At 33.1% G+C, this 26773-nt stretch overlaps 1 protein-coding gene across 4 annotated transcripts; it reads right to left on the reverse strand.

Annotated features, from left to right (window-relative positions):
* Window positions 1-915: 915 nt before the first annotated feature.
* LOC107439455 (enolase-phosphatase E1) lies at window positions 916-26773 on the reverse strand. 4 transcript variants are annotated; one of them, XM_071184331.1, is made up of 5 exons: window positions 26679-26768; window positions 19389-19453; window positions 9370-10924; window positions 4664-6084; window positions 916-1135 (listed from the first exon to the last, which is right to left on the reverse strand). In XM_071184331.1, the coding sequence occupies exons 3-5, from the start codon at window positions 10919-10921 to the stop codon at window positions 1091-1093; spliced, it is 3018 nt and encodes a 1005-aa protein (XP_071040432.1). In that variant the 5' UTR covers window positions 10922-10924; window positions 19389-19453; window positions 26679-26768; the 3' UTR covers window positions 916-1090. The 4 variants fall into 4 exon arrangements, with proteins under 4 accessions (XP_071040432.1, XP_071040434.1, XP_042901110.1 ...); XM_071184333.1 differs by lacking the exon at window positions 19389-19453 and having other exon boundaries at window positions 26679-26773; XM_043045176.2 differs by lacking the exon at window positions 26679-26768 and having other exon boundaries at window positions 19389-19532.

Consider the following 26773-nt stretch of genomic DNA (forward strand, 5'->3'; position numbering starts at 1 on the left):
GTAGTTGACCTATAAATCATAAAGCAATAAAACATTCTAATTTTTGAGAAAAATTTTTACTAAATTTTATTTTTGTTATCTTAGTTTTAGGTTCTTTATACAGCCTTAAGTATAATCTAATTGCTTTAATACTAATACTATAGTCTATATCATAAAATGCTTTTATATCTGAAAAGGAGAATTTAGTAAAATGGCCTTGTTTACATTTCTTTCAATACCCTTAAAGTTTCAATGTTATTTTATGGATGGATTGCTTTGAAAGAAAACTAATATTTTACATGAAATCACTAGTCTATTAGAAGTATGAATCAATCAAGTTGAAGTTCATCTGCAACCTACATTAATTTGAAAATGGAAGTTGAAGTTTCATGATTTAATTTAAATGGAATTGTGTAACTTTAATGGGATTCATCGTAACGTTATAAACATTGAACACAATTTACACTTCATTAACTTTTAAATGGTATATTGTAACGTTATGAATTAAGAAAATATTTTCAAGAATTTCCGGTTTAAAAATTTACATTCTTTGGAAATAATTATTTTCCAGGACATGAGTCAGTCGTTAAAAAGGCTCTAAAAACTACGTATTCGAACAACTGAACTGAGAATGGTAGTTGATATCTCAACGTTTGACATTAAGAAAGACCATTTCGAAACTCATTTTAAAATATTCTATTTGAAAATCTACATTTTTCAGATAGCAATATTTTCCAAGAGCTTCATTTTTTTTAAAAGGGTGCTTTTTGAAGTTTACTTCTTAATTCATTTGAAAAATTCCAGTCGAAATCTCAAATTTATGTTGAAATAAGTATAGCATTAGTGAATATTAAAGTATACACTTTTGCCGTTCATTTAACAAAATCTTTTAATGACGTGTATTATATATGAAGAAATAGAGGAAACAACATGCAACACTCTTCAAAGGCTTTTATTAAAATTTTCACATAAGTAGATTTCATAAAGTTAAGGAATAGCAGAGTTTAGGGTGTTTATTGCAAATATAATTTTAACAATGTTATTTTTCAATTTAAAAAAAAACCAAAGCAATTCTTGGAATGCATGTTTAAATAAATAACAGTTCAAGACATTATCTCTTTTCAAACAGTATGTCTCCTTTAAGACCTGACGCAGTCTGGAAAAAAAAGAAAAAGAAACATTGAAAATTACAGCTTTTACAGTAAGTAAGTCATTTACAAAAAAAATTCATTTCAAATACAGAGTATCTGGAGAGCCAGTGCAACATTTCACTCTCAGAAGCGGAAATACTTTTTTGAGAGGATACTTTTAGGAGGACCCTATAAATGAGAAACATTTCCTGGAAAATTCTGTTTCGTTTACTTAAGGGACACTGGATGTTCAAAATACAAAAGCGCAATTCTTATTCTATGATTTATAAATTGTAACAGAATATCGGTAGCATTACCCCTTCTCTCTCGCTCCCGTCAAAATCACGGGGGGAGTTTTCGTCTCCTATTTCTCGTGACCGTGATATTTCCAGTGTAGAGCGTTCAAAAGTAATGCACCATAAGGTTTTAAATGTATCCATTTCTTGTTCCCGGAATAATTTTACACACAAACTGGCTGTAGCAGACTATTTTTAATGTAACTGGAGTTAGTTTAAATTAAACTAGTTGTCAGCACTATCCAATTCTGATACGTATTTCGCACTCTTAGCTACTCATGCTCTTTGTGAATTTACGTGCTTTGTGTTCTGTGATAAAATATTTAATATTGTGTACATTATGGAGCTTCAAATTTCAATCTAAAAAAATTTCCAAAAGTCAAAAATGAATACATATATTATACAGTGCGCCAAAAAAAAAAAAACTGACCACCCTGAATCACTTTTAATCTAATGATTGAATCTTCACGTTCTAGGACTCCATCGTAATGGTTTGAAGGGATGACCTAAAATATTCTAATTAACACTAGAAAGACGGAAAATTAAATATATACCTATATTGCCCAAAAGCAGTCAAAATGACTGGATTGTGAATGCGTAAATAAATTTGTTTAAAATTAATTTTTAACATTTTTTATATTATTTACAGTTCTGTAATAAGTGATTAGTAAATATTAACAATAAAGAAAAATTATGTGTTGTACAAAAAGTCACAAAATTCTAAGAAATTGTGTCATTATATACACCATTAATTTTCTAATTGAAATTAAAAGCAGTCAAAATGACTTCTTTAGGCAATCTAGTGTTAATTCCAAAATATGGGGGGTAGCCGCCATCCCTACAGTTTCGTCAGGAGAGTTTTGACTCTCTAGTGTTAATTTGACTTATCTCGAAATATTCGCTTAACTCAAAAACTTTTAAAAGCGAATTGAAAAACTTTTGCACACAATTATGAAATTCATTTATCCAAAAATAAATCCATACAAAAAAATAAATCTTTGTAAATATTATTTTATTTAATAATAGTTAAAAAAAATTTAAATTGTTAGGTATACAATTTCTTTTATCGGTTGAAAGAACATAAATTTGCATGGCAGTATAAAATTTTTTTACCGAAATCGGTTGAAAAGTTCATGAGAAATTGAATTTCCGAAAAGTCAGATATTTAAAATTCGTTTTCACGAAAATTGTACACCTTAGATCTCAAATTGTTTTCGACCATTATTAAATAAAATAATATAAAATAATAAATATTTACTAAAAGTTATTTTTTGCTAGGAATTGTCTTTGAATAATCGAATACACTTAGTTGTGTGCAAAAACTTTTCAATTCGCCTCAAAAGCTCTCGATACATAGTGAAATACTCAAAAAAATAAAATTAGCGTTAAGGGATCCAAACTTTGAACCGTTCTCCTGACCAAACTATCTGAGTCACATTTCCGAAATTGCGGCTACCCCCTATATTTCAGAAATCCGAATCCGTTAAAGAAAAAAAGGTCTTGCACTGTACTTTGGTAGAGTTTTAAAATCATGTGATGTAATATGAATTAACTACCTGCACTTCAAGAAGAAGACAAACCATAACCAACCACACATGTGACCTATATCAGCGCCAGCTAATCTTTATCAGCCAAATGGCGTACTAAGTTTTTCTATATAACTTTGTTAATTAAAGTTAAATTAATTAAACACAGAGCAGTATTTTATTGCAACCATACTATATTTTTGCTTTTAGTACCTGGTAACTTCGATGCTTGATTAGTTTGTTTAGGTTCTACATGGCGTTTTACCTGTCTTTGTGTAAATATGGTGAAAGAATTGAACTCTTTGCGAAAGAATCTTTGTGAAAGTATATAGGCTTTGTTACATAAGAGAACTGGTACTTGACGGGCTTGGCTTACTCGAAATAGAATGGAAAGAACAGTCGCGAGCGTAAACAAATGCTACGTTTCAACAACCAATCAGGATAGAGATACCCACACTACGTCACTTGCAGGTATCCCATTGTCTTTAAAACAATTCTCGCATGCTATATATTTACTAAAAAATAAGAGACGTTCACATAGAATTTTCGAAACTACGATTGATGACAACACATTATTAACCTCTTGACATAGAAATGATCTTTGATTGCACTGTAAACAACAACTCGCAAGTTGACAAAGATGCCAACTGCTCCGGGCATGCCAAAATAATTATAAAAACGGTAAAAAACTGCAAACTAAATTTTGCAAATATTTGACTATTTTTGCTTGCTTTTTAAAAGGTATAACATGACATAACTACTTGAACTGAATTCATGTACAGTGTACCTGTCCGCGGAGCGGACACTTCACACTTTCATCTGTAGTTGTGCCAGTGGACACCTGGAATAATGCCGGTGAATGGCACGGGCGGTGGTCAGACNTGATACTTGACGGGCTTGGCTTACTCGAAATATAATGGAAAGAACAGTCGCGAGCGTAAACAAATGCTACGTTTCAACAACCAATCAGGATAGAGATACCCACACTACGTCACTTGCAGGTATCCCATTGTCTTTAAAACAATTCTCGCATGCTATATATTTACTAAAAAATAAGAGACGTTCACATAGAATTTTCGAAACTACGATTGATGACAACACATTATTAACCTCTTGACATAGAAATGATCTTTGATTGCACTGTAAACAACAACTCGCAAGTTGACAAAGATGCCAACTGCTGCGGACATGCCAAAATAATTTTAAAAAAAAACGGTAAAAAACTACAAACTAAATTTTGCAAATATTTAACTATTTTTGCTTGCTTTATAAAAGGTATAACATGACATAACTACTTGAACTGAACTCGTGTACAGTGTACCTGTCCACGAAGCGGACACTTCACACTTTCATCTGTAGTTGTGCCAGTGGACACCTGGAATAATGGCGGTGAATTGCAGGGGCGGTGGTCAGACTAAATCTACATTTAATCTATACGCATGAAAAACTGTATTTAGGGTTACATAACAACAAAGTGGCAAATTATATAAGGTTACGAATTATTTAGAAATAGTGGCGGATAAAAATCTACTAAATTAAATTCATTAAACCAAAAGTCACAATTGATAAACTACCGCTTTAAAATATTTATTTGCTGTCCGGAGCAAGTTGGCATCTCTGGGTTGAAGACGTCTGAGACACGTCAATTATTGTTTTAGCATAAGAAAAATGACGTCTCCCAGCCGTCTTCGTATGTCAAAGGGTTAATTGTATAAACATAGTATCAACTTACCGTTAATTTCGTGTTTTCAGTATTATTCCCTTGACTTGGATTTTTTTGTTTATGAAGTTTATCCACTTTACCTTTAAAACTAACCTCAGAGATTTTCTCTCCACCATTTAAAAGAAGAGGCTTCTGACCACTCTCTTTGATGCTACTTTCGTTTGAATCATTCGAAATTTGGCCACCGGTTGCTGAAGTCTTGTACTCACTATGTTTTGAAACGTTATCTTTAGTGTCAGCTTTCAAGTCAACCGAGCTACCTGTTGCATTACTCTTCTTCGAAAGCAAACTTCGTGACTCCAAAATTATCGACTTCGGAGGATAACTTCCCTCTTCTTCGTATGGTTGGTCATCACCTTTAGCCATCACTTTCGACTCGTTGGAAACTGCTAGTGGTGCGTTTTTATCATTAGCAATCATTGATGGATCCTTTTCAACACTGGCAAACATCGTTGATCCCTTCTCAACACTGGAAGCCAATGGCGTCACTTTTTTAACGCTCCCAATCGAGAATGGCTCTATCTCAGCATTATCAACCAACGGCAACACTTTTTCAACACTACCAGCTGCTGAAGGAACTTGTTTAATATTGGCATCCATTTGCAAGTTTTTTTCAACATCAGAAAAAAACGTTGTCAAATTTGTAGCATTGGAAGTCAATGCCACAACTTTTTCGACATTAGTATCCGATGGTGACACTTCTTTTACACTAGCAATTGATGGCAGCGCTTTAGCAACGAATGGCGATACTGATACATCGCCCTCAAGTGGAACATCTCTTAATCGTATTTCTGAAACGCCATCTTTAGAGTTTGTGTTCTTATAAACTGGTAAAACTGGGTCGGGAAAACTTCGATAATTTTGAATCAGTGTTAATTGGGATTCTTCGGCATGCAGTTGATGATCTTCAGCTGATTTTTCTCTACCCCCAGCAGTATTCTTGTTTGTTATTTCTGACTCATCTTCACTTCCGGCAGAATGGGAAGCAGAGTTGCTTGTTTTCAAATTCTCCCTCGTTCTTGCATCTAATATACCAACTGACATGTCTTTTAAGTTACCACCAAATTCCTTCCCTGCCGAATCATCCCCTTTTTCTGCGTCCGATACTGAAGTCCCCGTATCATTCTTGTTTCCCAATTCATGAAGATTTCTGGTATCCAGAGAACTATTTTCTTTAGATGCGATTTCAATTTTGGAGCCAATAGTCTCCTTTTGGATTTCGTCCGTCATTACTCCTTCGTGATCATGTTTTTCTTTAATATTTTGAGGTTCTTCGATGTCTGATAGCACATCTCCTTCCAATGGACGTAAGGACATGAAGCGGAGGAAAAATCGGCCATTTCTTCCATTGAGATGAGTCATCTTTGATTTCATCAAGAATTGTTGCCCTTGCAAATCCACCAATTTTGAATCTTCACCACTTTCAGTATCTATTAAGTATAAACAAAAAATAAAACACTTATTTAACAATACTAATACAAAGAAACTGGTCCAATTTAATTAATTAGTGAAATCTGTTTCCATTAATAATTTAATCTTTATTTAATCGTTTTTTAGATGATTTGTACCGAGAATAATCTACAATATGCTTCACTTGTATTTAACTTTCCATTTTTCGATATGCACAATTACTTTATTATTAGTATTTTATCTGAGAAAAAAAAGGTATAATCAAACTATTTTAATATTATAAAAATCTACACACATATCTAAATTTATACTGTTCTTAGTGTGTTTAAGAAGAAAATAAGTGACAACTTATGCAGAAAAGAATACCTTCTTGATTTAAATATAGATGCAATATTAGCATTTTTTAATTGTTAAAAATAAATGTATAAAAACGTCCATGAATGGGTTATTGAGTCTAATTTATCATATACTAGCCCAAAGCATAAAATTTCAGTTCTAAAGTAGTAGCGAGACTGAAATTTTTGTCGCCAGTATTTTTTGACAAAAAATATATAAACAATTTTCAAAACGTTAACTGATGAATCATTAAGAGCTTTTTAGTGACCAAAACCAATAGAGAATGCAGAAAATGAAAACTAAAACACGTTTATTGTTTTAAAAAAATGCTGAAATTATTTTAAGAAAAGTCTTAATGGTTTAAATGTTATTCACACATCATAAAAAGTAAGGTCAGATTTTCATTACCCGCAGTCATCAGTACGGTACTTTTATTTACACTGCACTGTAGCCACACAATGGGCTATATTCGACGGTCTGGGAAACATCCTGAGGATGATCAGAGGACAACATACATACTACTCATCCCGTTTTAGATTGAGGACACATTCACACAACGATCCATCCATCCTTAATTTTAACCAGACGATCAATCTCCGATCCAGTACCCCGAGGGGCATTGATTTGTTATGGGAACTTGAAGGACTTAGTGTACCCCGAAAGATTTAGCTTGCATCAGTAGCGCGATTCAGATTTAGTGTGCACACAGGGAGTCCCGGAACTAGCACGAGAATTTCACTACCCGGTTTTCAATCTGAAGATCCTGTATCCGGACTCGGTCAATTTTACCGGACAACCCAGTCCCTAGAAACCTTCATTTATGTTCGACACAGCCACATTACATTTAAAGTAACCCATAAAACTATTTTTTAATATAGTTGTGATGTAGGAACTCTTGTGCATAATTTGTACTCAGGAAAATCTCGATGAAGTGGAAACCTTTAGGATAGAGAAATATGTTCGTTAAAGAGAGGTGTCCGCTTAGAAGAAAGACAAGCAAATTCCGAAAACTAGTGCTGAAAATTATTTTAGCTAAGTAGGAAGATTTGCACTTTTACATTACATTCCGTACGATCCCGTACGTAAGATTTCAAATAATTGCGCATGCACAATGAAGTGCACTTGTGTCAATTCTGGTCAAATGTGCATGCGCCCGTGAAAATATATCAAACTTACGTAAATGAAAATAAGAGATTTTCATCATTAAATTTTTATAAATAGTAAGATTTCATAAGATTGCCTAACTGTTACGTACCACGCCAGGTAATAAATTAGCATTTTACTGGATTCCTGGAACCAACGCGTAACAAAAATAAAAAATAAGTGATGGGTATCCACAATCGGGCGGAGAAAAAACAGATTTTTTCACCGGGTACCCAGATTCGGCAAAATTTAAGGACCCAGTACATTTCCAACTAAAAGTCATTGAAGTACAAAAGAATATCAAAGCACTAAAACATCAGAAATGCCTGATACTTGTTTGCATACCGCTACCTTGCGACACTAAAATATTGTATGCCAATTTCAATCTAATATCAAACTCTATTGGGGAGAGGAAAGGTTCATTTTATTTCATTCTTTATTTTATTTTATTACCAATGCTGAACAGCCTACCCAATTCTGACTACCAATGTTCAACTACCAATGTTTACAACTACCAGTGATCAACTTTGTATCCTTTGTTGTTTTTTGAACCTAACCCAGAAGACATGGGGATTTCTGAATTAGGCACTAGCTACGCTTCGTGGAATGCTTTCTTATAATATTAACCCACATATACATTACAAGGAGAGGAAAATCTCTCACAATTAGCTCGACGGCAAGGAGATTCAAAACGATGATCCATCTACCACTAAGGATATATTTTACGTCAGTGTGTTCGGTGCGAGGGCAGAGGACCCGCCACAGCTAGTATTCGAACCTTATCTCATTGGGAGGAAATCGCTCTTATCCCTGAACCACGATAGCTCAGGGGTTGGAATTTATAGAAAGTCTGAGCAAATTATCAAGTTCTGCAAGCTTTCTATCTTGCAGCCTCCCTCAAATGAAGATGTTGTTATACAGCACAAAAATGTTATAAATCTGGAGCATATTTGGGGCATGAACTTTCTCTCAATATCAAACTTATTCAACACTTTTCCTATTCTGCGAACACAACATCCATTTGTTCATTAAATAAATTTGGGTTTAAAAGAAGATTTTCTGTCCCAAATTGAAAAAGGAAAGCCAACCTAAGACGTTCAGAAATATTGTTAACACATAGATTTTTCTGTGATGCACATCTTTGCATATTTAATTTAATCTCGCTCTCTTAAAATCTGAAACTCTTACATGTGTCGAGGGAAAACTTTAGGGAAAATGTGGTAGTTTGATTTGTAACACATAATATCATGCTTATTCACCAGCCCTAATTTTTTAATATTTTTATGAATCTTATTAACACTCAATCTATATATTTATTTAATGTATACCCCTCAATACCTTTCAATACCTGGTTGCCAAATTTGAGAATTAACGCACTGAAAAGTGGCAATTTTAAAGGTCTCCCTCAGACAGAAAAGAATTTTAAGTCCTCCATATTAATTTACGAAGAACATTATACATATGAACATTATTTTTTTATTAAAGAAAGAAATTAATATTTTTGAATATATTTTGCTCATTGACATTTGTACTACTGAACCTAGTCTCCCACAAACTAGGTCCTAATAAAACGCATTTCAATGAATAAAATGTAGCAAAAAATTTTCGAAAATTTACTTAATGAATGATGTAATTACTTTCGTATAATTTTCCGTAGGTTAATAAAAAAGGAATTAGAATCACTTTTCGATTTGAATACATTTAAGAAATTGGATATTATTAGAAATGCTGACTTTTTTCTTTTAGGGATATTAAACACCTATGAATAGTATACTTAAAAAAAATGTAAGGTTACCAGAAATCTGAAACTTTCATAAATCACTTACCACTTGAATTTCCTGCTGCTTTTGAAGAATTAGGATGAAGTGGTAAATTAATTCTCGAGATGCTACCGAGAACATCCGAGATTAAACTTCTCATAGCACTTTGAATTCGTTGAGGAGAATCTTCAGCAGTAGATGAGTCTTCGGAAGTCTCTGCGTCATAAATGGGCAGTCTGTCCGATATGTGAATGGCCGGTGGTGGTACAGGCTGTACAGAAATCCTCTGGAGGGGTGGAATAACGAGTGGTACAAATGCTCGGAACATTATTGGTAGAGGTGGTAAGATTGGAACACTTAATTCTTTATCTCCGTCAAATTCTTTTGAGTTTATTTCTGCTCTATTATCATTGTCATTCGTGTGGTTGATAACTTTACTCGAGATTGCAGTGGACAGTTCTTCACGAAACTCCTTATCTTTCTTATTAGGGGAAGCACCTTCTATTTTCTGTCTGCTATGAAGTTCCTTATCCTCCGTATTAGAGGAAGCACCTTCTATTTTCTGACTATTATGAAGAAGCTCTTTATCATCCTTACTTTCAGAAGCGCCTTCTATTTTATGTCTGTGATGAAGTTCCTTATTCTCATTATTGGCGAATGCGTTTTCCCTTTTGTGTCCGTCATGAACCTCCTTATTCGCTGAAATGCCTTCTCTTTTCTGACTGTTATGAAGCTCTTTATCATCCTTATTAGATGAAGCACTTTCTATTTTCTGTCTGCTATGAAGCTCTCTATTCTCCTCATTAGAGGAAGTGCTTTCCATTTTCTGTCTATTATGAAGAACCTTATCCTCCTTATTCGCGGAAATACCTTCTCTTTTCTGCCCGTCATCAAGCTCCTTATTCTCTTTATTTGCTGAAGCATTTTCTCTTTTTTGATCATTCTGAAGTTCTTCATCCTTCTTATTTTCCAATTCAGACTTCTCTGCTGGTGCAACGTTCGTGGAAATTTTAGGTTCAATCACACTTCCAGTTACCATTGTCACATTTCGTTTCGATTCAGCGCTGTTTTCAACGAACCCACTGTCATGTGTTTTTCGTGAACTGTTAGAGATAGCTTTAGGTTCCATCAATCCTTTCCGTTCAACGTTATGTTCAACGACTTGACCATCATTTACTTCGTGCGTCCTGTTATTGATATTTTTTCTTTCAGCTAAATTTTTATATGACACATTCACATTGTCCTGAGATTCAGCATTACGCGCAATGACACTGCTATTATTTGCTTTTTGTGCACCGTTGGTGAAACCATTAGGTTCAATTAATTTTCCATTCGCCACTGTCAAATTTCTTTTCGATTCATCGCTAGGTTCAATTGCGCTACTACCGTTAGCTTCGCGTACAAGGATCTTTGAAACCAGATGCTCTGCGGTTGTATTGACGATCGTTTCGTTGTTTCGAGAGTCTGTTTTTTCATCTTTTCCGAAAGGCAGTGCAGCAGAATCACTATTAGTATCAACAACGGTACTGACGTTTGGGATTTGATTCGAGGATCTGCTTAAAGTTATCAAGTTGAACAGCAATAGAACAGCGGTGACGCTCTTTATCCAGATTAACATATTCTAGAAAAGAAAGAGCTAAAATTAATATTTAGATCTATTCATATTGGCTTATATGTCATTCGAGAGTGCTGAGGGGATCACCTCCCAGTGATGTCCCCCATGTGAACAATTCCTATACTTCCGCACCGACAAACACGGTGCTAACTAAAAATATCCCAATATTGCTTTATACAATCGCCATACAAACCATGGGTTAAAGCAGCAGTCGGAAAAACTACATTATTTTTTTAGTTTACTACCACTACAACTACTTTGTTATAAATGTAGTTGTAATGTAATATAAATCTACAATTACAGCTACTTCTTTTTTATGTAGTGACTAAAACCTACATTGGAATTTAGAAACTACCTCACTTCTTTAAGGAGACGAACGTTGCTGCAGAACTTAATTCACACCTACGTTCAAGAAATTAGCTTACATTATAAATTACATTAAATTACATTATATACATATAATTACATGTAATCATTATAAATTACTTAAAATTATATTAAATATAAGGGAATAATTAAAAAATATTCCTTCACGTTCATACGAGTCTGTTTGTTATTTCAAAAAACTTTTTTTCGAATTTGTTTATTTAAATTTCAACTTTTTATGACTTTTTCTACAACGAATGTTTGATTTAAGATATGTAAAATTGTCAAGTACTTGCAATTTTTTAATTGCTTAATGCTATTTTATTTCCAAGAAATTAAGTATATCGAAAAAATAAGTTTCTTTTCTATGAAATAACATCCATGTTTCACGAGCGTGCATTCGCATGTGAAAGTGTGACTAAAGTTATTAATTATCTACTTTTCGCAATGACTAGATTAAATATTAGTTATACGTGATTTTAAATAAGTAATTTCTGTTAGCATTTAACTACAGTCAGAGGATTATTTTCATAGCATCCATTGACAGACCCGCGAAGATGTGTACAAATCAAATTCGAAAAATTAGTGTTTCTTTTCTTAAACTAACGTTAAAAGTATTGTTTGTCTACTATAAGAACCCCCCCCCCAACAAAATCTGAGGCTATCTGCTGCTATGGAAACAAGAATAGCGCATTTCAGGGAAGGTAGCTTCTCTCCACTCTAGGGCTAACACAGACCAAAGAAAAAGATTCCCTTTCTCTCGCCGACCCGAGCCGAAACCTGCCCTAAACACTGACCCCACACCCCTACTTGAAATAGTTAGACCTCGGTACCATAGTCACCGCCACGGGTCCAGACGAATGGCTAGGGAAGTTCTCACTTTAGACAAACTATAATTGCCAGGAATAGCTACGAACTACTGTTTTTTTTATATCGCACTACTCGCTACACTACATTTTTTAAAAAGTAGCACACTGCACTACAAACTATGAAAACAAGTAGCGACTACAGTAGTTTCACTACTTGTGGTTAGGACTGAGCAATACATCGATTTATCGGAAAATATCGATGTTGTGTAATCATCGCCGATCCGATGTTTAGGTTGGCGTATTTTACGAAGCATCGGAAACTCCGATGTCCGTGCGATGTGTACGATGTTTCCCGAGGCATCGATGTTTCCCCGATGCCGCGAAGAGCGATTCTTCAGATTCAACATCGATGTTCGCAAGCGTGCGCGAAGAGCATTTCCCCCGATTACGAGGCGACATCGATTGCCGTGATGATATTTTCCCTTGTGTTTCTTCCTTTGCGAATTATCAAGTAACGATGTGCTGACGATGAATTCCGATGTGACTAGGAGTGAAACTAACTCATCGCCTATGAAAGATGAAAAAGTACCTTCTTCAATTCGTGCAAATCCAAGAAAACAAAGTGATTCTCTGAGCACTATTTATATTTTGTTATATAATAATATTTTGAGATCATTTTTGTCTTGTTGAAGAAAAGATTGTTTTTGATCAGTTCCGATAAGACTTTTTGTTTGTTTATTTTTTTACCTATTTATTTTTCTCTGTTAAATCTGAAGAATTGCATTCCTTCAATATAGATAAAATGTTTTCATTAATAATTTTGTATAAAGTTGCAATTTTGCATATTGACCACGTTTTCAATTATTAAAAAATGATTATCATTACTGTCAGAAAATATAAAAAAAATCTAATATTTTTGCAAAAAATTTTGGTAAACGAGATTTTAAACCGACGACTTATCAAACGCAAATTTTCTTTTTAAGATAGTCGTTCTGTTTTTATTTCTTTAGCATTTTCTTTTTCGACTTGATTGCATTTCGATCTTCCTTATTTATAACAATTTTTATAAGAGTGTGCAGTTAAATTTTATTTCCCGAAATATAGTTTAGCAACATAATAATACATTAGGTTAGCAGTAATTATGAAAATAAATTTTTAAATAATTGATTTTTACAATATTGAAGCCATAATAATTTCCACTGTATCCTTTTCCAGGAAATTTTGTTTTTATACTAGTTCTTCGCTATTTCCTCAAAAATATTGAAGGTTACTGCCTTTAATAAATTATTCAAGGATATTCTTCAAGAAATTCTGGAGAATGAATGGCCAAGAGGTTATGGTTATACGCATCGGCTGTTCTAAGTTTTCTATCTTTCTCAATCCATAATTTTTTTTTATCTTTTTTTATTACGTTTTTTATTTTTCTGTTTATAAAGATTTTTAAATAGTTGGCTCAATGCGCATTTTAAATTTCATTTTATTTTTATAATTGCATCTATTTTATTTTTACAGTTGTCTGACATACTTTGTGGCAGGCTAAGACTTTTGGTCTATTGATCTGATTTTCACGTATTAGAACTTAATCTTTAGTTGTTTGAGGGAGAGACCTCAAATATGCTAATTAGTTTAAGCAGACAATATTTTAAATTACGAAGTGAGGCACAAAAGCGTATTTATCTGAATAAATTTTTTTGACGGATTGATTCCTCACCCTCAAAATATAAGGCGTAGCCGTAATCTGAGAAATATAGTCCTAATAATTTGGTCAGGAGAGCAATCGAAAGTTAGGATCTCTTGATGTTAATGCTACTTTTTGCTTATTTCGTCATATTTCGAGAACTGTTAACTCGAATTGAAAAATTTTAGCTCAGAATTATAAAATTCGTTTATCCAAAGATAATTTTATGCAAAAATGATTTTAATTAATTTTTTTATTAGTAATGGTCGAAAAAGTTTGAATTGTAAGGTATACAATTTTTTTAACGAATATGATTTTTTATTTTAAAATAAAAAAGTTAAAAGAAATTAGTTGAATAGTTTCTGAAAAATAAATTTAAAAATATCAGACTTTTTGAAATCCGATTGCTAAGTCAAAAGTAATTTTTTTCATGCACTATACTCTATCCACAAATATCAAATATTAATTGCTAAAATATTCATGTCAAGATAAATTTATTACAATATAAAAGCTGAAAAAAATTCACTAATTTTTTCTAATTTTATTTTCTAGAAAAATTATTTCTTAATACAATAATTTTTTAATGTGTTTTTGTTTAAGATACCTAACCATCATTAAGAATGCTGAAAATTAACAATAATTTTTGTAGGCCAAAGTTGAAATACTATTCTTCTTTTTTTTTACCCTTCTTAACTCATCCTTAAAGATAATTTACTCATTTTTTTCAAAGCTGCATGCAAAATTTTAATGAATTATTCGTTTCACTAGTTAACTATTTATTCATTACCCTCTTTCTTTAATTTAAAAACTTCCGATTTTTTTCCAGCAAAATCTGAAGGTAGAAAAGATGTGTTTTGTTTAAATTGAAAAAGACAGTCTATTGAATTATTTTAATCCGAAGGAAGAAAATAATCAAAATAAAAATAATAAATAAAAAAAAATAGAAAAAAACCCATTACAATAAATATTTTTTACTTACATATTTTTATTAATATATATACCAGGCTATAAAGTCATACATTTAATTTACTCCTATNTCTAGGCATAACACAGACCAAAGAAAAAGATTCCCTTTCTCTCGTCGACCGGAGCTGAAACCTGTCCTAAACACTGACCCCACACCCCTACTTGAAATAGTTATTACCTCGGTACCATAGTCACCGCCACGTGTCCAGACGAATGGCTAGGGAAGTTCTAACTTTAGACAAACTATAATCACCAGAAATAGCTACGAACTACTGTTTTTTTCTTATATCGCACAACTCGCTACACTACAATTTTTAAAAAGTAGCACACTACACTACAAACTATGAAAAAAAGTAGCGACTACAGTAGTTTCACTACTTGTGATGCACTACTACCGATCACAAAGTTAATGTTTCCTTTTCAACGGGCTAACCATGGGTAGGCAGCAAAAGGGTGCTCCTATGAATTCACACACTTTCATTTTAAGTTGACTACAACAATTGATTATTATTTACATTCCATAACTAACAAAAATAATAAAATCTGCCTCGGATCTGCCAAAAAGACAAATTTAAAAGAGAAAATGTTACGCTAGTGTCGAATTTAATAACATTCTACGTGAAAAAAAAGAGCTTAATGTAAAGTATAGCCAAATAGTAGTAAATTATGAGTCGAATTCTTCCTTGCAGTTTTGCTTAAAATTAAGCAAGAAATTATACTCACAGTGCGGAAAATTAAAGACACCAAAAGCCTTAATAACTTTTGATCTAAGGATCAGTTTTTCACAAACTAAGATGTAATCTTTATGGTTCGAGGGTCTAACCTTAATCATACTAAAATATTTGTCATGACGACATTTCAAGTTATGCCAAAAAAAAAACTTTATTGATCTGAATAAACGTGCCTTTCTGACAGCATATTTACATTTTTTACCCGAAAAATATGTAGAGTAGTTGCAATACAGAAAACACGACCCAAATAGTTTGAAGCCCGTAATGTTAATTTCACTTTTTGCGCATTTCTCCATCTCGAAGAGGTCATGTTTTTAAATTTTTATTTCTCACAAACTACTCAACTGATTTCCTTCACACTTTGAATTCACACGTAGATTAAAATTGTGTAAAAATGTGAATAATTTACAATTAAAATTTTTCCGGTCATAAGTAAATCCTAAAAAATAACAATAATTATTTTTTATTTAAACAATCATTTTAATTAAAAATAACAATAATTATTTATAAATAATTATTTTTTAAGTAAAACTATCTTTTTATCTTCAGTTCTAAAATCACGTGTAAAAAGTGTGTGATTCGCTTAAAACGCTCAAAAGATATAAGGAAATATGGAAAAAGTAAAATTAACATTCAGGAGTTCAAACTTATGACCACTGTCCAGTTATCTTTCCCAAATTGCTACTCACCCTTCCTATGTTTTGAGGGTCATGAGTTCAAATAGGGATGAAGAAAAATATTTGTTTAGAAAAAGTATGTTTTTGTGTTTGATTTCGTACATTAAAATAGGGTTTACACTAATTAAATAGCATATTTAAGGTTAAGTCCAAAAACTATTTAGACAGTCATAATAATTTTTTCCTAAGATGACCAAAAAAAATATTTTTTACTTATTTATACTATCTAAATAACATATTAAATATTCTAAGCATTTTTCTTTTAAAATATAATTTTTCTAAGTATAATCTAAATATATTTTTAAAAAGTATATTTTTAAAAGTGCAAATTCAAAAGAGAAAAATTTAAGTTAGAATAAAATCGCTTGCAAATTTATCAAAAATAAAGTCATAGCTAAAGCGAAAACTATCCTCAACACATAATATAAATTTACAACCCTTTTTACTATTGTTATCATTATAATTTTTCTTTCTTTTAACGCACAACAAAAAAAAAGGTAATTAAAATCGGTACTTAAAAATAAGTATCAGCAAAAACTTTAACACTTTAAGTTAATAATTTTTAATACAAGCAAATACATGAAAAGTACTCACTTGGATAAAATTCAGCTACTCATTTAAATTCGATTAGTTGTTCGAACAGTTTTTTAAAAAAACTATTCCAGAAAATTCTGAGGAGCTAAAAGAAAGGGAATGTGTTGCGTTTCTCTCCCAAGTATTTAATATGTCAGAAAAACAGTTTCAAGTATTTTTCCTCTCTGGGCGAATGCTTTTTTGATTCATTTAATGCTTGAATAAATTCGGAAAGTCTCGGTCATTTGTACAAACGGTGTTACACTTTCTTTGGATATTTATCTCTCAAAAACACATTCAGACAACCTATTTCTCGTCTCATTTTACTTGTTTATTTTATCACTCGCTTCGAGGCAATTAATTTCATTTTGAGAAAGTAAATCAGTCAATTTTTTTTTCGTGGTTTAAATGAAGCGTTTAATGCTTAATGCAATTAACAAATAATGATTTTTATGATGACAAATCGCTAATGTAAAGAGAGAAAAAAACAAATGAAACGTTTTTCTGTGTCAAAAAGTTAATTTTCAGTCATGCATTTAAAAAAGTATACACTTAGAAAATCCGAAATGGAAAAAACTACAGCAGTACAATTAACCTTGAATAACTTTTGTTTCTATGAGCAGACTTTCAGTTGCAATATTAATGGTTTGACCTCAAAGATCCTAATTAATTAGTGCTAACTATTAATGAAGATAGGGAACCAACACGAAAACGTACTTTCTCTGTGTAAGCATACATTTTTTATGGATCATAATGGCCATCAAATGCTTTACCATCAAAATATGTGGGATAGCTGCAATTTTAAAACTTAATAGTTTATCTTAATGGTCTTAATAGTTTAGTCGAGACAGCGATCAAAAGTTTGGGACACTTAATTTTAACTTCAGAGCATCAAAGAATTATCAAGCTCATTGATCAAAAGATTTGACTAGTAGTGAACGCTAAGATTTCACAAATATCGTTGGGCTGAGTCGTGGTGGCTCAGGGGATAGAGCGCTCGCCTCCAACCTGGGTTCAATCGATACGAGTTCCGCCCCTGGCTTTCCCCAACACAGCGCTGACGTAAAAATATCTTCTGTGGTAGACGGATACCTTGAACTAATGTTGTTCTTTTTCTCTATAATTGCTGTAACCTTAATATCGTACTTTTTAAACTTGATTACTTGATATTATGGTTCAGTTTGAAGGGAAATATGAATCAAATTTAACATCTTATAAAAATTGCAGTAAGTTCAAGTTTCAACGAATTGCTATGGAACAAAGTTTAAAAAAAAAATTTTTACACCGTAGTGATTAAAATACAATGCCACACAACTTTAACGAAGACTTAAAACCAATATTATTTTTAAGATCAACAAAGTTTATATTGCACACTGACTTTTGCGATGACTATATAGACTTTTACAATGTTATAATGGACTGACAACCAGAAAATATTTTTAAGCTCATAACGTAAGCAATTGCTCTAGATGCATTTCTATTGACCTAAAAAGTTTTACTTCATTTCATTAAAGTAATTTTTTTTTACACTGTGATAAAATTAACAAGAATATTTTTTTAAATGAAAAAAAAAGAAAGAAATATTCTTCCAAACTGCAAAATATTTCGTGTACGAAACGTGATAGTCTATGGTAATTGCCAATGCTAGTAGTTAAGATAGTTTTATGTGTATAAGTCAATTGGAGACATGATGGCGTATAATTTGCAACGACTATCAATGCAATAGAGAATTTTCTACTACTAGCAATAGTGATGTTAGCAAACTTGGTGGATGATATAAAGAATCTTACAAGCTTTAGAAGGTAAAATCGAGAAAAGGTTTTATTTTGGAAGAATTATGCTATTGAGTCTCAAAAAAATAGTTGGCGAAAAATCCTTAAATCTGGTACTTTAACAGCATTTTCATCACAATGACCCAATTCTTAATTTATGACTACGAATGTTCAACTCCGAAGCCTTGTCATTTTGAACCCAGTCGAGAAGACAAGGGAACTCCTGGATCAAGTATTGGAAGAAATTTGCCTTTACGGAGGACTTTTCGATGGGACTAACACGCATCTGCGTTAACATGGAGAGGAAAACCACGAAAACATCCCACGGTTAGCCTGTCGGTAAGGGTACTCTAACCCATGATCCATCTAGAGACTGAGGATATTTTACGTCAGCACTGTGGTCGGTGCGAGCCGTGTTCGGAATTCGTAACAATAAGCCATCGCTGGGATTCGCACCCGGTTCACTACACTGGAAAGCGAACGCTCTATTCCCTGAGCCACTACTGCTCTGAACACTCGACTTTGCACATGGAACTGTATTTGCTGTATTAATTTAGAACTATCGTCTTTTCATTTCTCGGCAACTATAATTGAGCACTAATTTTTATCGCCAAAAAGATTTCCCGACAATAACGACCAACATAAAATGAGTATTTAACCATTGTAAAATAATAGCGAATTAAAAGTTGTGGAAAAAAATTAAGGAATCTTTGATTATACGAAATTTAGCTTTAATCTGAAATTGAAACCTTCAAAAATATTCTATAAAATGCTGATGTTGTTATTATTAAGAAGTTTCAAAACTATGATGGAATTGGTGAATGCAAAGCAATGACTAAAACATTCCTTTGCTAATTATAAATCAATAAATAAAATAAAAATAAATTATTTTCATTACCTTTCCTGTTATTAAAACTTCGTTCAGTCGGGTACTTTTTTCATACAAGTCTTAAAATATTTCTTCTGGAAAACAAATAATAAAATTTTGTAATTTTCTACAGAACAGCAAATTGGTTCGCGTGATTAAAAACTGATCAATTAGCCATTAGCTGAAATTCAAATAATTTCAATGACAACCACATTATGATTGTGGGATATAAAACAGATATGAATTTACTTTAAAGTAAAATGAGGATTACATCAAACTATTAACTTCAACTTCAAAATTCCTTAGGTTCCAAAATCTCTATGTGCTAACTATCAACAAAACAACACATAGTTTTCAGACTTGTCAACATTCCACGCTATTTGAGAAAATTTCTCCTAGTGTTAGCTAAGTTTATGTTTGGTACTTTGGGATTATCCCGTCGACCTGACAAAACTCTCGAAAATGCGCAAATTATGTAGCGTCATCATAATGCAAAGCAATTTCCAAAATAAACATTCTAAAAAGATTAAATTTATTAACTAATAATAAAATAATAATATCAAAAATATGTGAGGATAAATATGCGTAATTAAAAAATTGTAATAAAAAGAATCAACGCAAAGTAAAAACTTCTATTTTTCCTTTTTTTTAATAATTGCACATTGAATTATTATTGAATTTAACCTTATATAATTTATTATAAATCATTTCGGCGGGCAACTCTCTCGCTTAATAAAGGATTACACAGAAAATATCACAAAATTTGCGGTTATTGGCACAGAGGTTGCCTTTTGGCGAAAATGGCTGACGGGATAATCCCAAAGTCCGAAAATAGTCGACGCGATAATCCCAAAAGACGAAAATGATCTAAGGGATAATTCCAAAGAGCCGTTTTAATGTAGTACTCCTTGTTTTAGAAATTTGATTTATAGGTATTTTACACATCACTACATGTAAATGTTTCAAATATTAGTTCTCTCGGGGCAAAGCTTTTAAAATGTTGGCAAAATTACCAAAAGGTTTGAAAGCTTTAGTATTTAGTTGTGTACCACTATACAAAATATTTTGCAAAAGGCGTAAATATATAAAAGGTTATGTACTTTAAAGGCCTGCCTTTAAAGTACGTCACCTTGTCTGCCCGCACGTCACGAAAATTATCCCCGCTTCAATTTCAGGTATATATTGCTATATTAGAATGATTTAGCGGCAAGCCGCTTGGTGGCTCAGAGGACACAGTGCTCGCCTCCGTATTAGGTGACCCAGGTTTAAATCCCAGGGATGGCTGGTTGATACGTATTCGGCACCCGGCTCGCGCCGACCACAGTGCTGACGTAAAATATCCTCAGTCGTAGGCGGATCGATCATGGGTTAGAGTCCCCTTCCCGTGAGACTAACCAAGGTAGATTTTCGTGATTTCTCTCTCCACGTGACGTTCATCAAAAGTTCCTCCACGGAGGCAACTTTCTTCTCCCAATACTTGCTCCAGGAGGTTCCTTGTCTTCAGGATTAGGTTCAAAATTACAAGGCTACCAAGTTGAACATTAGTGGTCTTAAATTCGAAATTTTGTCGGCTGCTCAGTCTGCTCAGATTCGACGACGGTTATAAAATAAAATAAAAAATTGTTGAGGGATTATTAACAGATAATAAAATTTATGAAAACATTTCCAACAAATTACGTTTTCTAGTTTTCTAAATAACTGTTTACTGCACAAGGACTTCAATAAGCTACTTCAATAAGCTGTGACATTTTTTTAAAAAGAATTCTAAAAATCCATTTTTTAAGATTTTTTTATTTAATAGTCGCAAATATTTCCCCAAAGTAAAGTTTGAAAGTAAAATTTGAGTAAGATTTGAAAAAAAAATGACACCAAGGGTAGTAAAAAAATTTCGTAACAAAAAGAATTTTTATGAGATTTTGAAGAATTCGAATTTATAATTTATTCCTTAAATGGAACGCAACAGGACGCTATACAATGGGAGAAACTTTTTATGGCAAATACTGTTTCACATCTATTGGTAATTTAAAATTTATAAGTTTAGAGAAAAGTGAGTTCAAGTAAATTTAGAGTAAATCATGAAGTTTCAAATTCTGAAAAATATTTTTCAAAATATACGAATGTAAACAAATTAGACAGGATTATTTAGTGGGGAAGTAATTCTGTATTAATTTGTTTGAATTTTTGAATTTTGAAAACATTTTTCGAGCATTTGAAACTTCATGTTTTTTTCTGAGTTAAATTATTTTGGTAAAACAGAATATGCCGTGAATGGTGTGAGTGAGCATTATTTTTGTAGTTTACTACAACTATTACTACTTTGTCAGAAATGTAGTTGACTAAAATCACAACTACTTTTTTTAAATGTAATAACTACAAACTACTTTGGAATTGTAATGACTACTTCACTATTTTAAGGAACCGAACTTTGCTGGAAAAATTAATTTACACATTATGTTCGAAATGGTTTTCAAATGGTTGAATAAAACATTGGTTTACATAAAATATAAGGAATAATTAAGAAAGATTCATTTATGTTTACACCAGTTTGTTATTTCAAAACACTTTTATCGAATTTGTTCATTTCATCTTCAATTTTTATGCATTTTTAGACAGGGAGTATTTAAGAAAAGCTAAATTATCAAATTTTTAATGCTCCTTTATTTCCTCTAAGAAATTAAGTACATCGAAAAAATAAGTTTCTTTTCTATGAAATAACATCCATGTTTCACGAGTTTTGCTTTCGCTTGTGAGAGTGTCATCGAAATGATTAAATATCTTTTTTTCGTAATGGCTGGTTTAAATATTAGTTATACGTGATTAAAATTTCTGTTAGCATTTAACTACAGTCAGAGGATTATTTTCATAGCATCCATTGACAAACCCGCGAAGATTTGTACAAATCAAATTCGAAAAATTAGTTGCTGTAAACCCATTTTTCTTTTCTAAAGAAAAGTTAAAAGTAGTATCCAAGATCACTACAAACTACTGTTTTTTTTTAGTCGCACTACTTACTACCATATATGGCAACGTTACTTTTAAAAAGTAACGAGTAAAAGTACAAGTATTTTTAAAAAAAGTAACGAGTAAAAAGTAAAAAGTTCTTGTTTTAAAAAGTAACGAGTAAAAAGTACAAGTAAAAGTNCCGGGCGTCCGAAGACAAGTGTCATCGAAATGATTAAATATCTATTTTTCGTAATGACTGGTTTAAATATTAGTTATACGTGATTAAAATTTCTGTTAGCATTTAACCACAGTCAGAGGATTATTTTCATAGCATCCATTGACAGACCCGCGAAGATTTGTACAAATCAAATTCGAAAAATTAGTTGCTGTAAACCCGTTTTTCTTTTCTAAAGAAAAGTTAAAAGTAGTATCCAAGATCACTACAAACTACTGTTTTTTTTTTGAGTCGCACTACTTACTACGCTACTTTTTTTTAAAAAAAAAGTAGCGACTACAGTAGTTTCACTACTTGTGTGAGCTACTTCCGACTGCTGATCTAGATCTATTGGTTCTTTTGTCAATCGAGACTGCTGATTGGGTGGCTTCCCGAAGATGTAAACCAAGTGATCAATTCCTATACGAGTCTGCACTGACAAACACGATGTTAACGAAAAATGTCTCAGTGTTGATGTATACAATCGCCATACAAACTACCGGTTGAAGTTTCCTTTGCTATGGGATAACCATGGGAAGGCAGCGAAAAGATGCTCCTATGAATGCACAAGCTTTCATTTTGAGATGACTAAAATTGATTATTTACATTCCATAAACAAAAATAATTAAATCTACTACATTGCTTATCGTCCTTTCAGGCTATTTTAAATAGCCTAGCGTTCCTGAGACTTATATCTAAAACAAATGCATAGCTCATTCATAAGGTCTATCATTCACAAGTGATAGTCGATAGAATCGCATTAAGATTTCTTGCTTTATTAAAAAAATTATTCTTCAATTTTTGTTGTATTTTTTTGTTCAGATTATTTATTTTAGTTTTTTAAATAAATTTAAATTCATATTTTTTATTTTTTAAAAACAGTTCATCTAATTTTTATGAATCATGGACCCTTATGTCAGCTTTTACAGTGATCTTATTCTTTTATTTCCACTGACATACAAAAAACATTAATAACAAGAAACAGTCGTTTGGTTGCCTAGCAACCAGCTAGAGTTAGAATATTGCAATTACAAGAGTTGCCAGCCGTGTTAAAACAATTATTTAAACTAACTGTCCATTGATGTCGCAATACCTTAAGCGTAATGAATGCAATTTACACCTTATGCAATTGGTCAAAATGTCACTGGTTCAACACTAGTCAACAAAATTTTTTCGTTAATGCTTTCTTTTTTTAAATTTAAATTGTTTTTATTGGTTTTTAAATTTTTGATTCATTTAATTTGATTTTTATCAATGATAATTAAAAATATCTATTTCATGATGCATATAAAGTAAATAGTGTCAATTGTATACCTGAAAGTGATGTCATCGGAGATACAGATCCTGATCTGCTGCTGAATCGTGGCATTTGTTTATGTTATCAACCGTTCTTTCCATTCTATTTCGAGTATGCCTAATCCGTCAAATATGACTTCTCATAAATGAGACGTACCGCAGTGGACTGATCGTTCAGACACGGTTCCCAACAGATCACCGAAGTCAAGCATCACTGGCTACGGTCAGTGTGCGGGTAGGTGACCACTTGGATCAGTCTGCGTAGGGACCGAGGGTGTGCGGTATTGGTCCTCGTTAAACTGTTCTACCGTAAAGTGCTCGACTTCGCGTGCAGGTCGTTGGGCTACCGAAGCGGGGGTGCCATTCCCTCTGCAGAGGATCAAAGTTGTGATGGCATGTCTTCGGATCATCCTAAGGGATGTTTCCCAGACCGTCGCTAATTGCCCATTGTGCTGCTCTAGTGCGACGTTAAATGGACAACAACATAAATGAGACATTCTATAATTTTTCGCAAAGAAATATTCGGTTTATTTCCTATTTAACACAAAGACAAAGGCCGGATAGCCTGGTTGGTAGAGCTCTGGGCCCATGTCCAAGAGTTCGTGGGTTCGATCCCAGCCGGCCGAAGACCGTGTAGTAAGTGGTGACTGATGTCGAGTAGTAAAGTCCTCCATGTTCCCATAACAAATCAATACCTCTGGGAGTACTGATCCTGGAGTTTCCTTGTCTTCCGGATTGGGTTCCAAATTACAAGTCTAACGGAGTTGAACATTAGTAGTCGTAAACCCAAAAATTGGGTCGGCTGTTCAACGACGGTTATAAAATAAAGAATAAAATAAAGACAAGCAAAATGCCGTGCAGAAAAATAACTAATTGATTATGCAACAAAATTGCTAGATACACACAAAAAAAAAATCGAGATTACAATAAAATACATAAACAAATAGTAAATGCAGGTTAATTAAAAGCCGTAAATAAGAAAGAATTACATTTTAACAAATTCCATTCGCGATACGGCGTTATATTTAAGTAACTTCACGCTAATTACCATTCTAACTTATGTACAGAAACTTAGCTCGACCTTAGCCAGTAATACCCAGAATAATTAACACGCCATCTAGTTTATGATTAACCAGCTGACGATGAGGTCATAGCTCAGATGATTGTGCATCAGTGCGTTCTCGAGTTTGGAGTAAAGTTGAGAACATTTTATAAGCACAATAGCACATTTTATAAATTATTGCACGAACATTTACAACAAATAACTGAGTAAAGTTGAGAACAGTATTTTCAAAATTATGAAAATGATCCTATTCATAACCAGATACTATACATTGAAGTAATAAAAATCCTGAGATACCCCTTCATATCTTGTCGGACCTCCTCTTGTCCTCAACTCGACGTGGTAGGGACTCAAAAAGTAGTTGGAAGTCTCTTGTAGGAGTATTTAGCCATGCAGTCTCAATAGATGTCCATTATTACGAAGACGAGACTAAACTCAGTGACGTGACAGCCCATAGAGGGCCAAGGCGTACTGTGCCCATCTTAGTTTTCTTGACCTTGGTCTCTGGGGTACAGGAGCAGATGCTCCTGTTAAGTGGTCAGCCGAACGCGAAACCTCCACAGTTTAGTTCCCAAGCATCCTTGGTACTCATTTATCGACCCACTGAAGGGATGAAAAGCTGAGTCAACCTTTCTCGGCCCGAGGATCGAAACCAGGACCTGTGGCACGGGAACACGAAAGGCTACCACTCAGGCACCGGGCGTCCGAAGACGATACAGGTGTAGGAGTTTTTGCACGATCTGGGTTCTCGATTGTATCCCATAAATGTGCAAGCAATCTAGGAGGCTAAATCATTCGTTGGAATTGTGCAGATTGTTCCTTAAGCTAGTCGCGAACAATTAAGACCCGGTGGCATGGCGCATTGTCATCCATAAAAATTCCATCGTTGTTCGTGTATATAAAGTCCATGAATGGCTGCAGGCAGTCTCTCTAAGTATCTGAACCATTTCCAGTCCATGATTGGTGCAATCGGACCATAGAAGCCAGTTCATGCCATGAAAAATCAGTCCACATCATTTTGGAGCCCCCACTGGATTGCACAGTGCCTTGTTGTCCATCTGAGTCCAACCAATAGGATCACGAGCCCAAGAGGAGCTGGACGTTATGTCATGCTGTTAGTAAAAACCCTCGAGTTGGTCTTCTGCCAAATTACCCTCTCTGTTCTAAAGGCCACGTCCATTTCCCGTCCCGCATGGATGCTTTCGGTTATTTCACGCAATGTTACTTGTCTCTAAACAGCGACAATTCTACGCATAAGTCGGCGATCATCATTAAGTGCAGGGGGTCGGCCATTACGCTGTCCATGGTGAGATATTATGCCTGAAATTTGGTACTCTCGGTAACTTTTGACATCGTAGATCAAGGAATGGTGAATTCCCTCACAATTTCGGAAGTGGAATGTTCCTTCCGTTTAGCTTCAATTACCATCTCACTCTTAAAGTTTCTTAATTTTCATCTTGCGATCATAAATTTCACAAGAAATATTCTAAGAATTTGAGCATATTATTAGACGTACTATAAGATTCTATGTGAAATAATAATTAAGATTTTACACAGACCTCGGAACAAATGTTTTTAAAACAGATATAATGCAGATATTTTTTCGTTATCTCTGTTATTTAAAATCGATATTACAGACATTTTTTTTCCTTCATTATTTCTATACTTTATTTACATTTAATGGAGTTTTTTTTAAAACAGATATAACACAGATTTTTTTCATCATCTTTGTTCCTTAGTTCCTTTTAATACAGGTATTTTTTAAAACAACCTTTATATTATAAAAAAAAAATATTTTTCATACCTGACTAGTTCCTGGTTCCGTTATTAAATCCTTACTTGTTTTAGAGGATTTAATTTCATTGTAAAACAAATCTCTTCCGGTTTATATATTCGGCA

Source organism: Parasteatoda tepidariorum, chromosome 8 (genome assembly GCF_043381705.1).
Source record: "Parasteatoda tepidariorum isolate YZ-2023 chromosome 8, CAS_Ptep_4.0, whole genome shotgun sequence".
Classification (NCBI taxonomy): Eukaryota; Metazoa; Arthropoda; class Arachnida; order Araneae; family Theridiidae; genus Parasteatoda; species Parasteatoda tepidariorum.

Excerpts from the sequence above, each read along its gene's own strand:
- LOC107439455 (XM_071184333.1), bottom strand. The coding sequence starts at position 10,921 with ATGTTAATCTGGATAAAGAGCGTCACCGCTGTTCTATTGCTGTTCAAC. Across the intron at positions 6,085-9,369 it reads AGCAGCAGGAAATTCAAGTG|ATACTGAAAGTGGTGAAGAT; the intron begins GTAAGTGATTTA and ends TATACTTAATAG. Across the intron at positions 1,136-4,663 it reads CTGAAAACACGAAATTAACG|ACTGCGTCAGGTCTTAAAGG; the intron begins GTAAGTTGATAC and ends TTTTTTTTCCAG.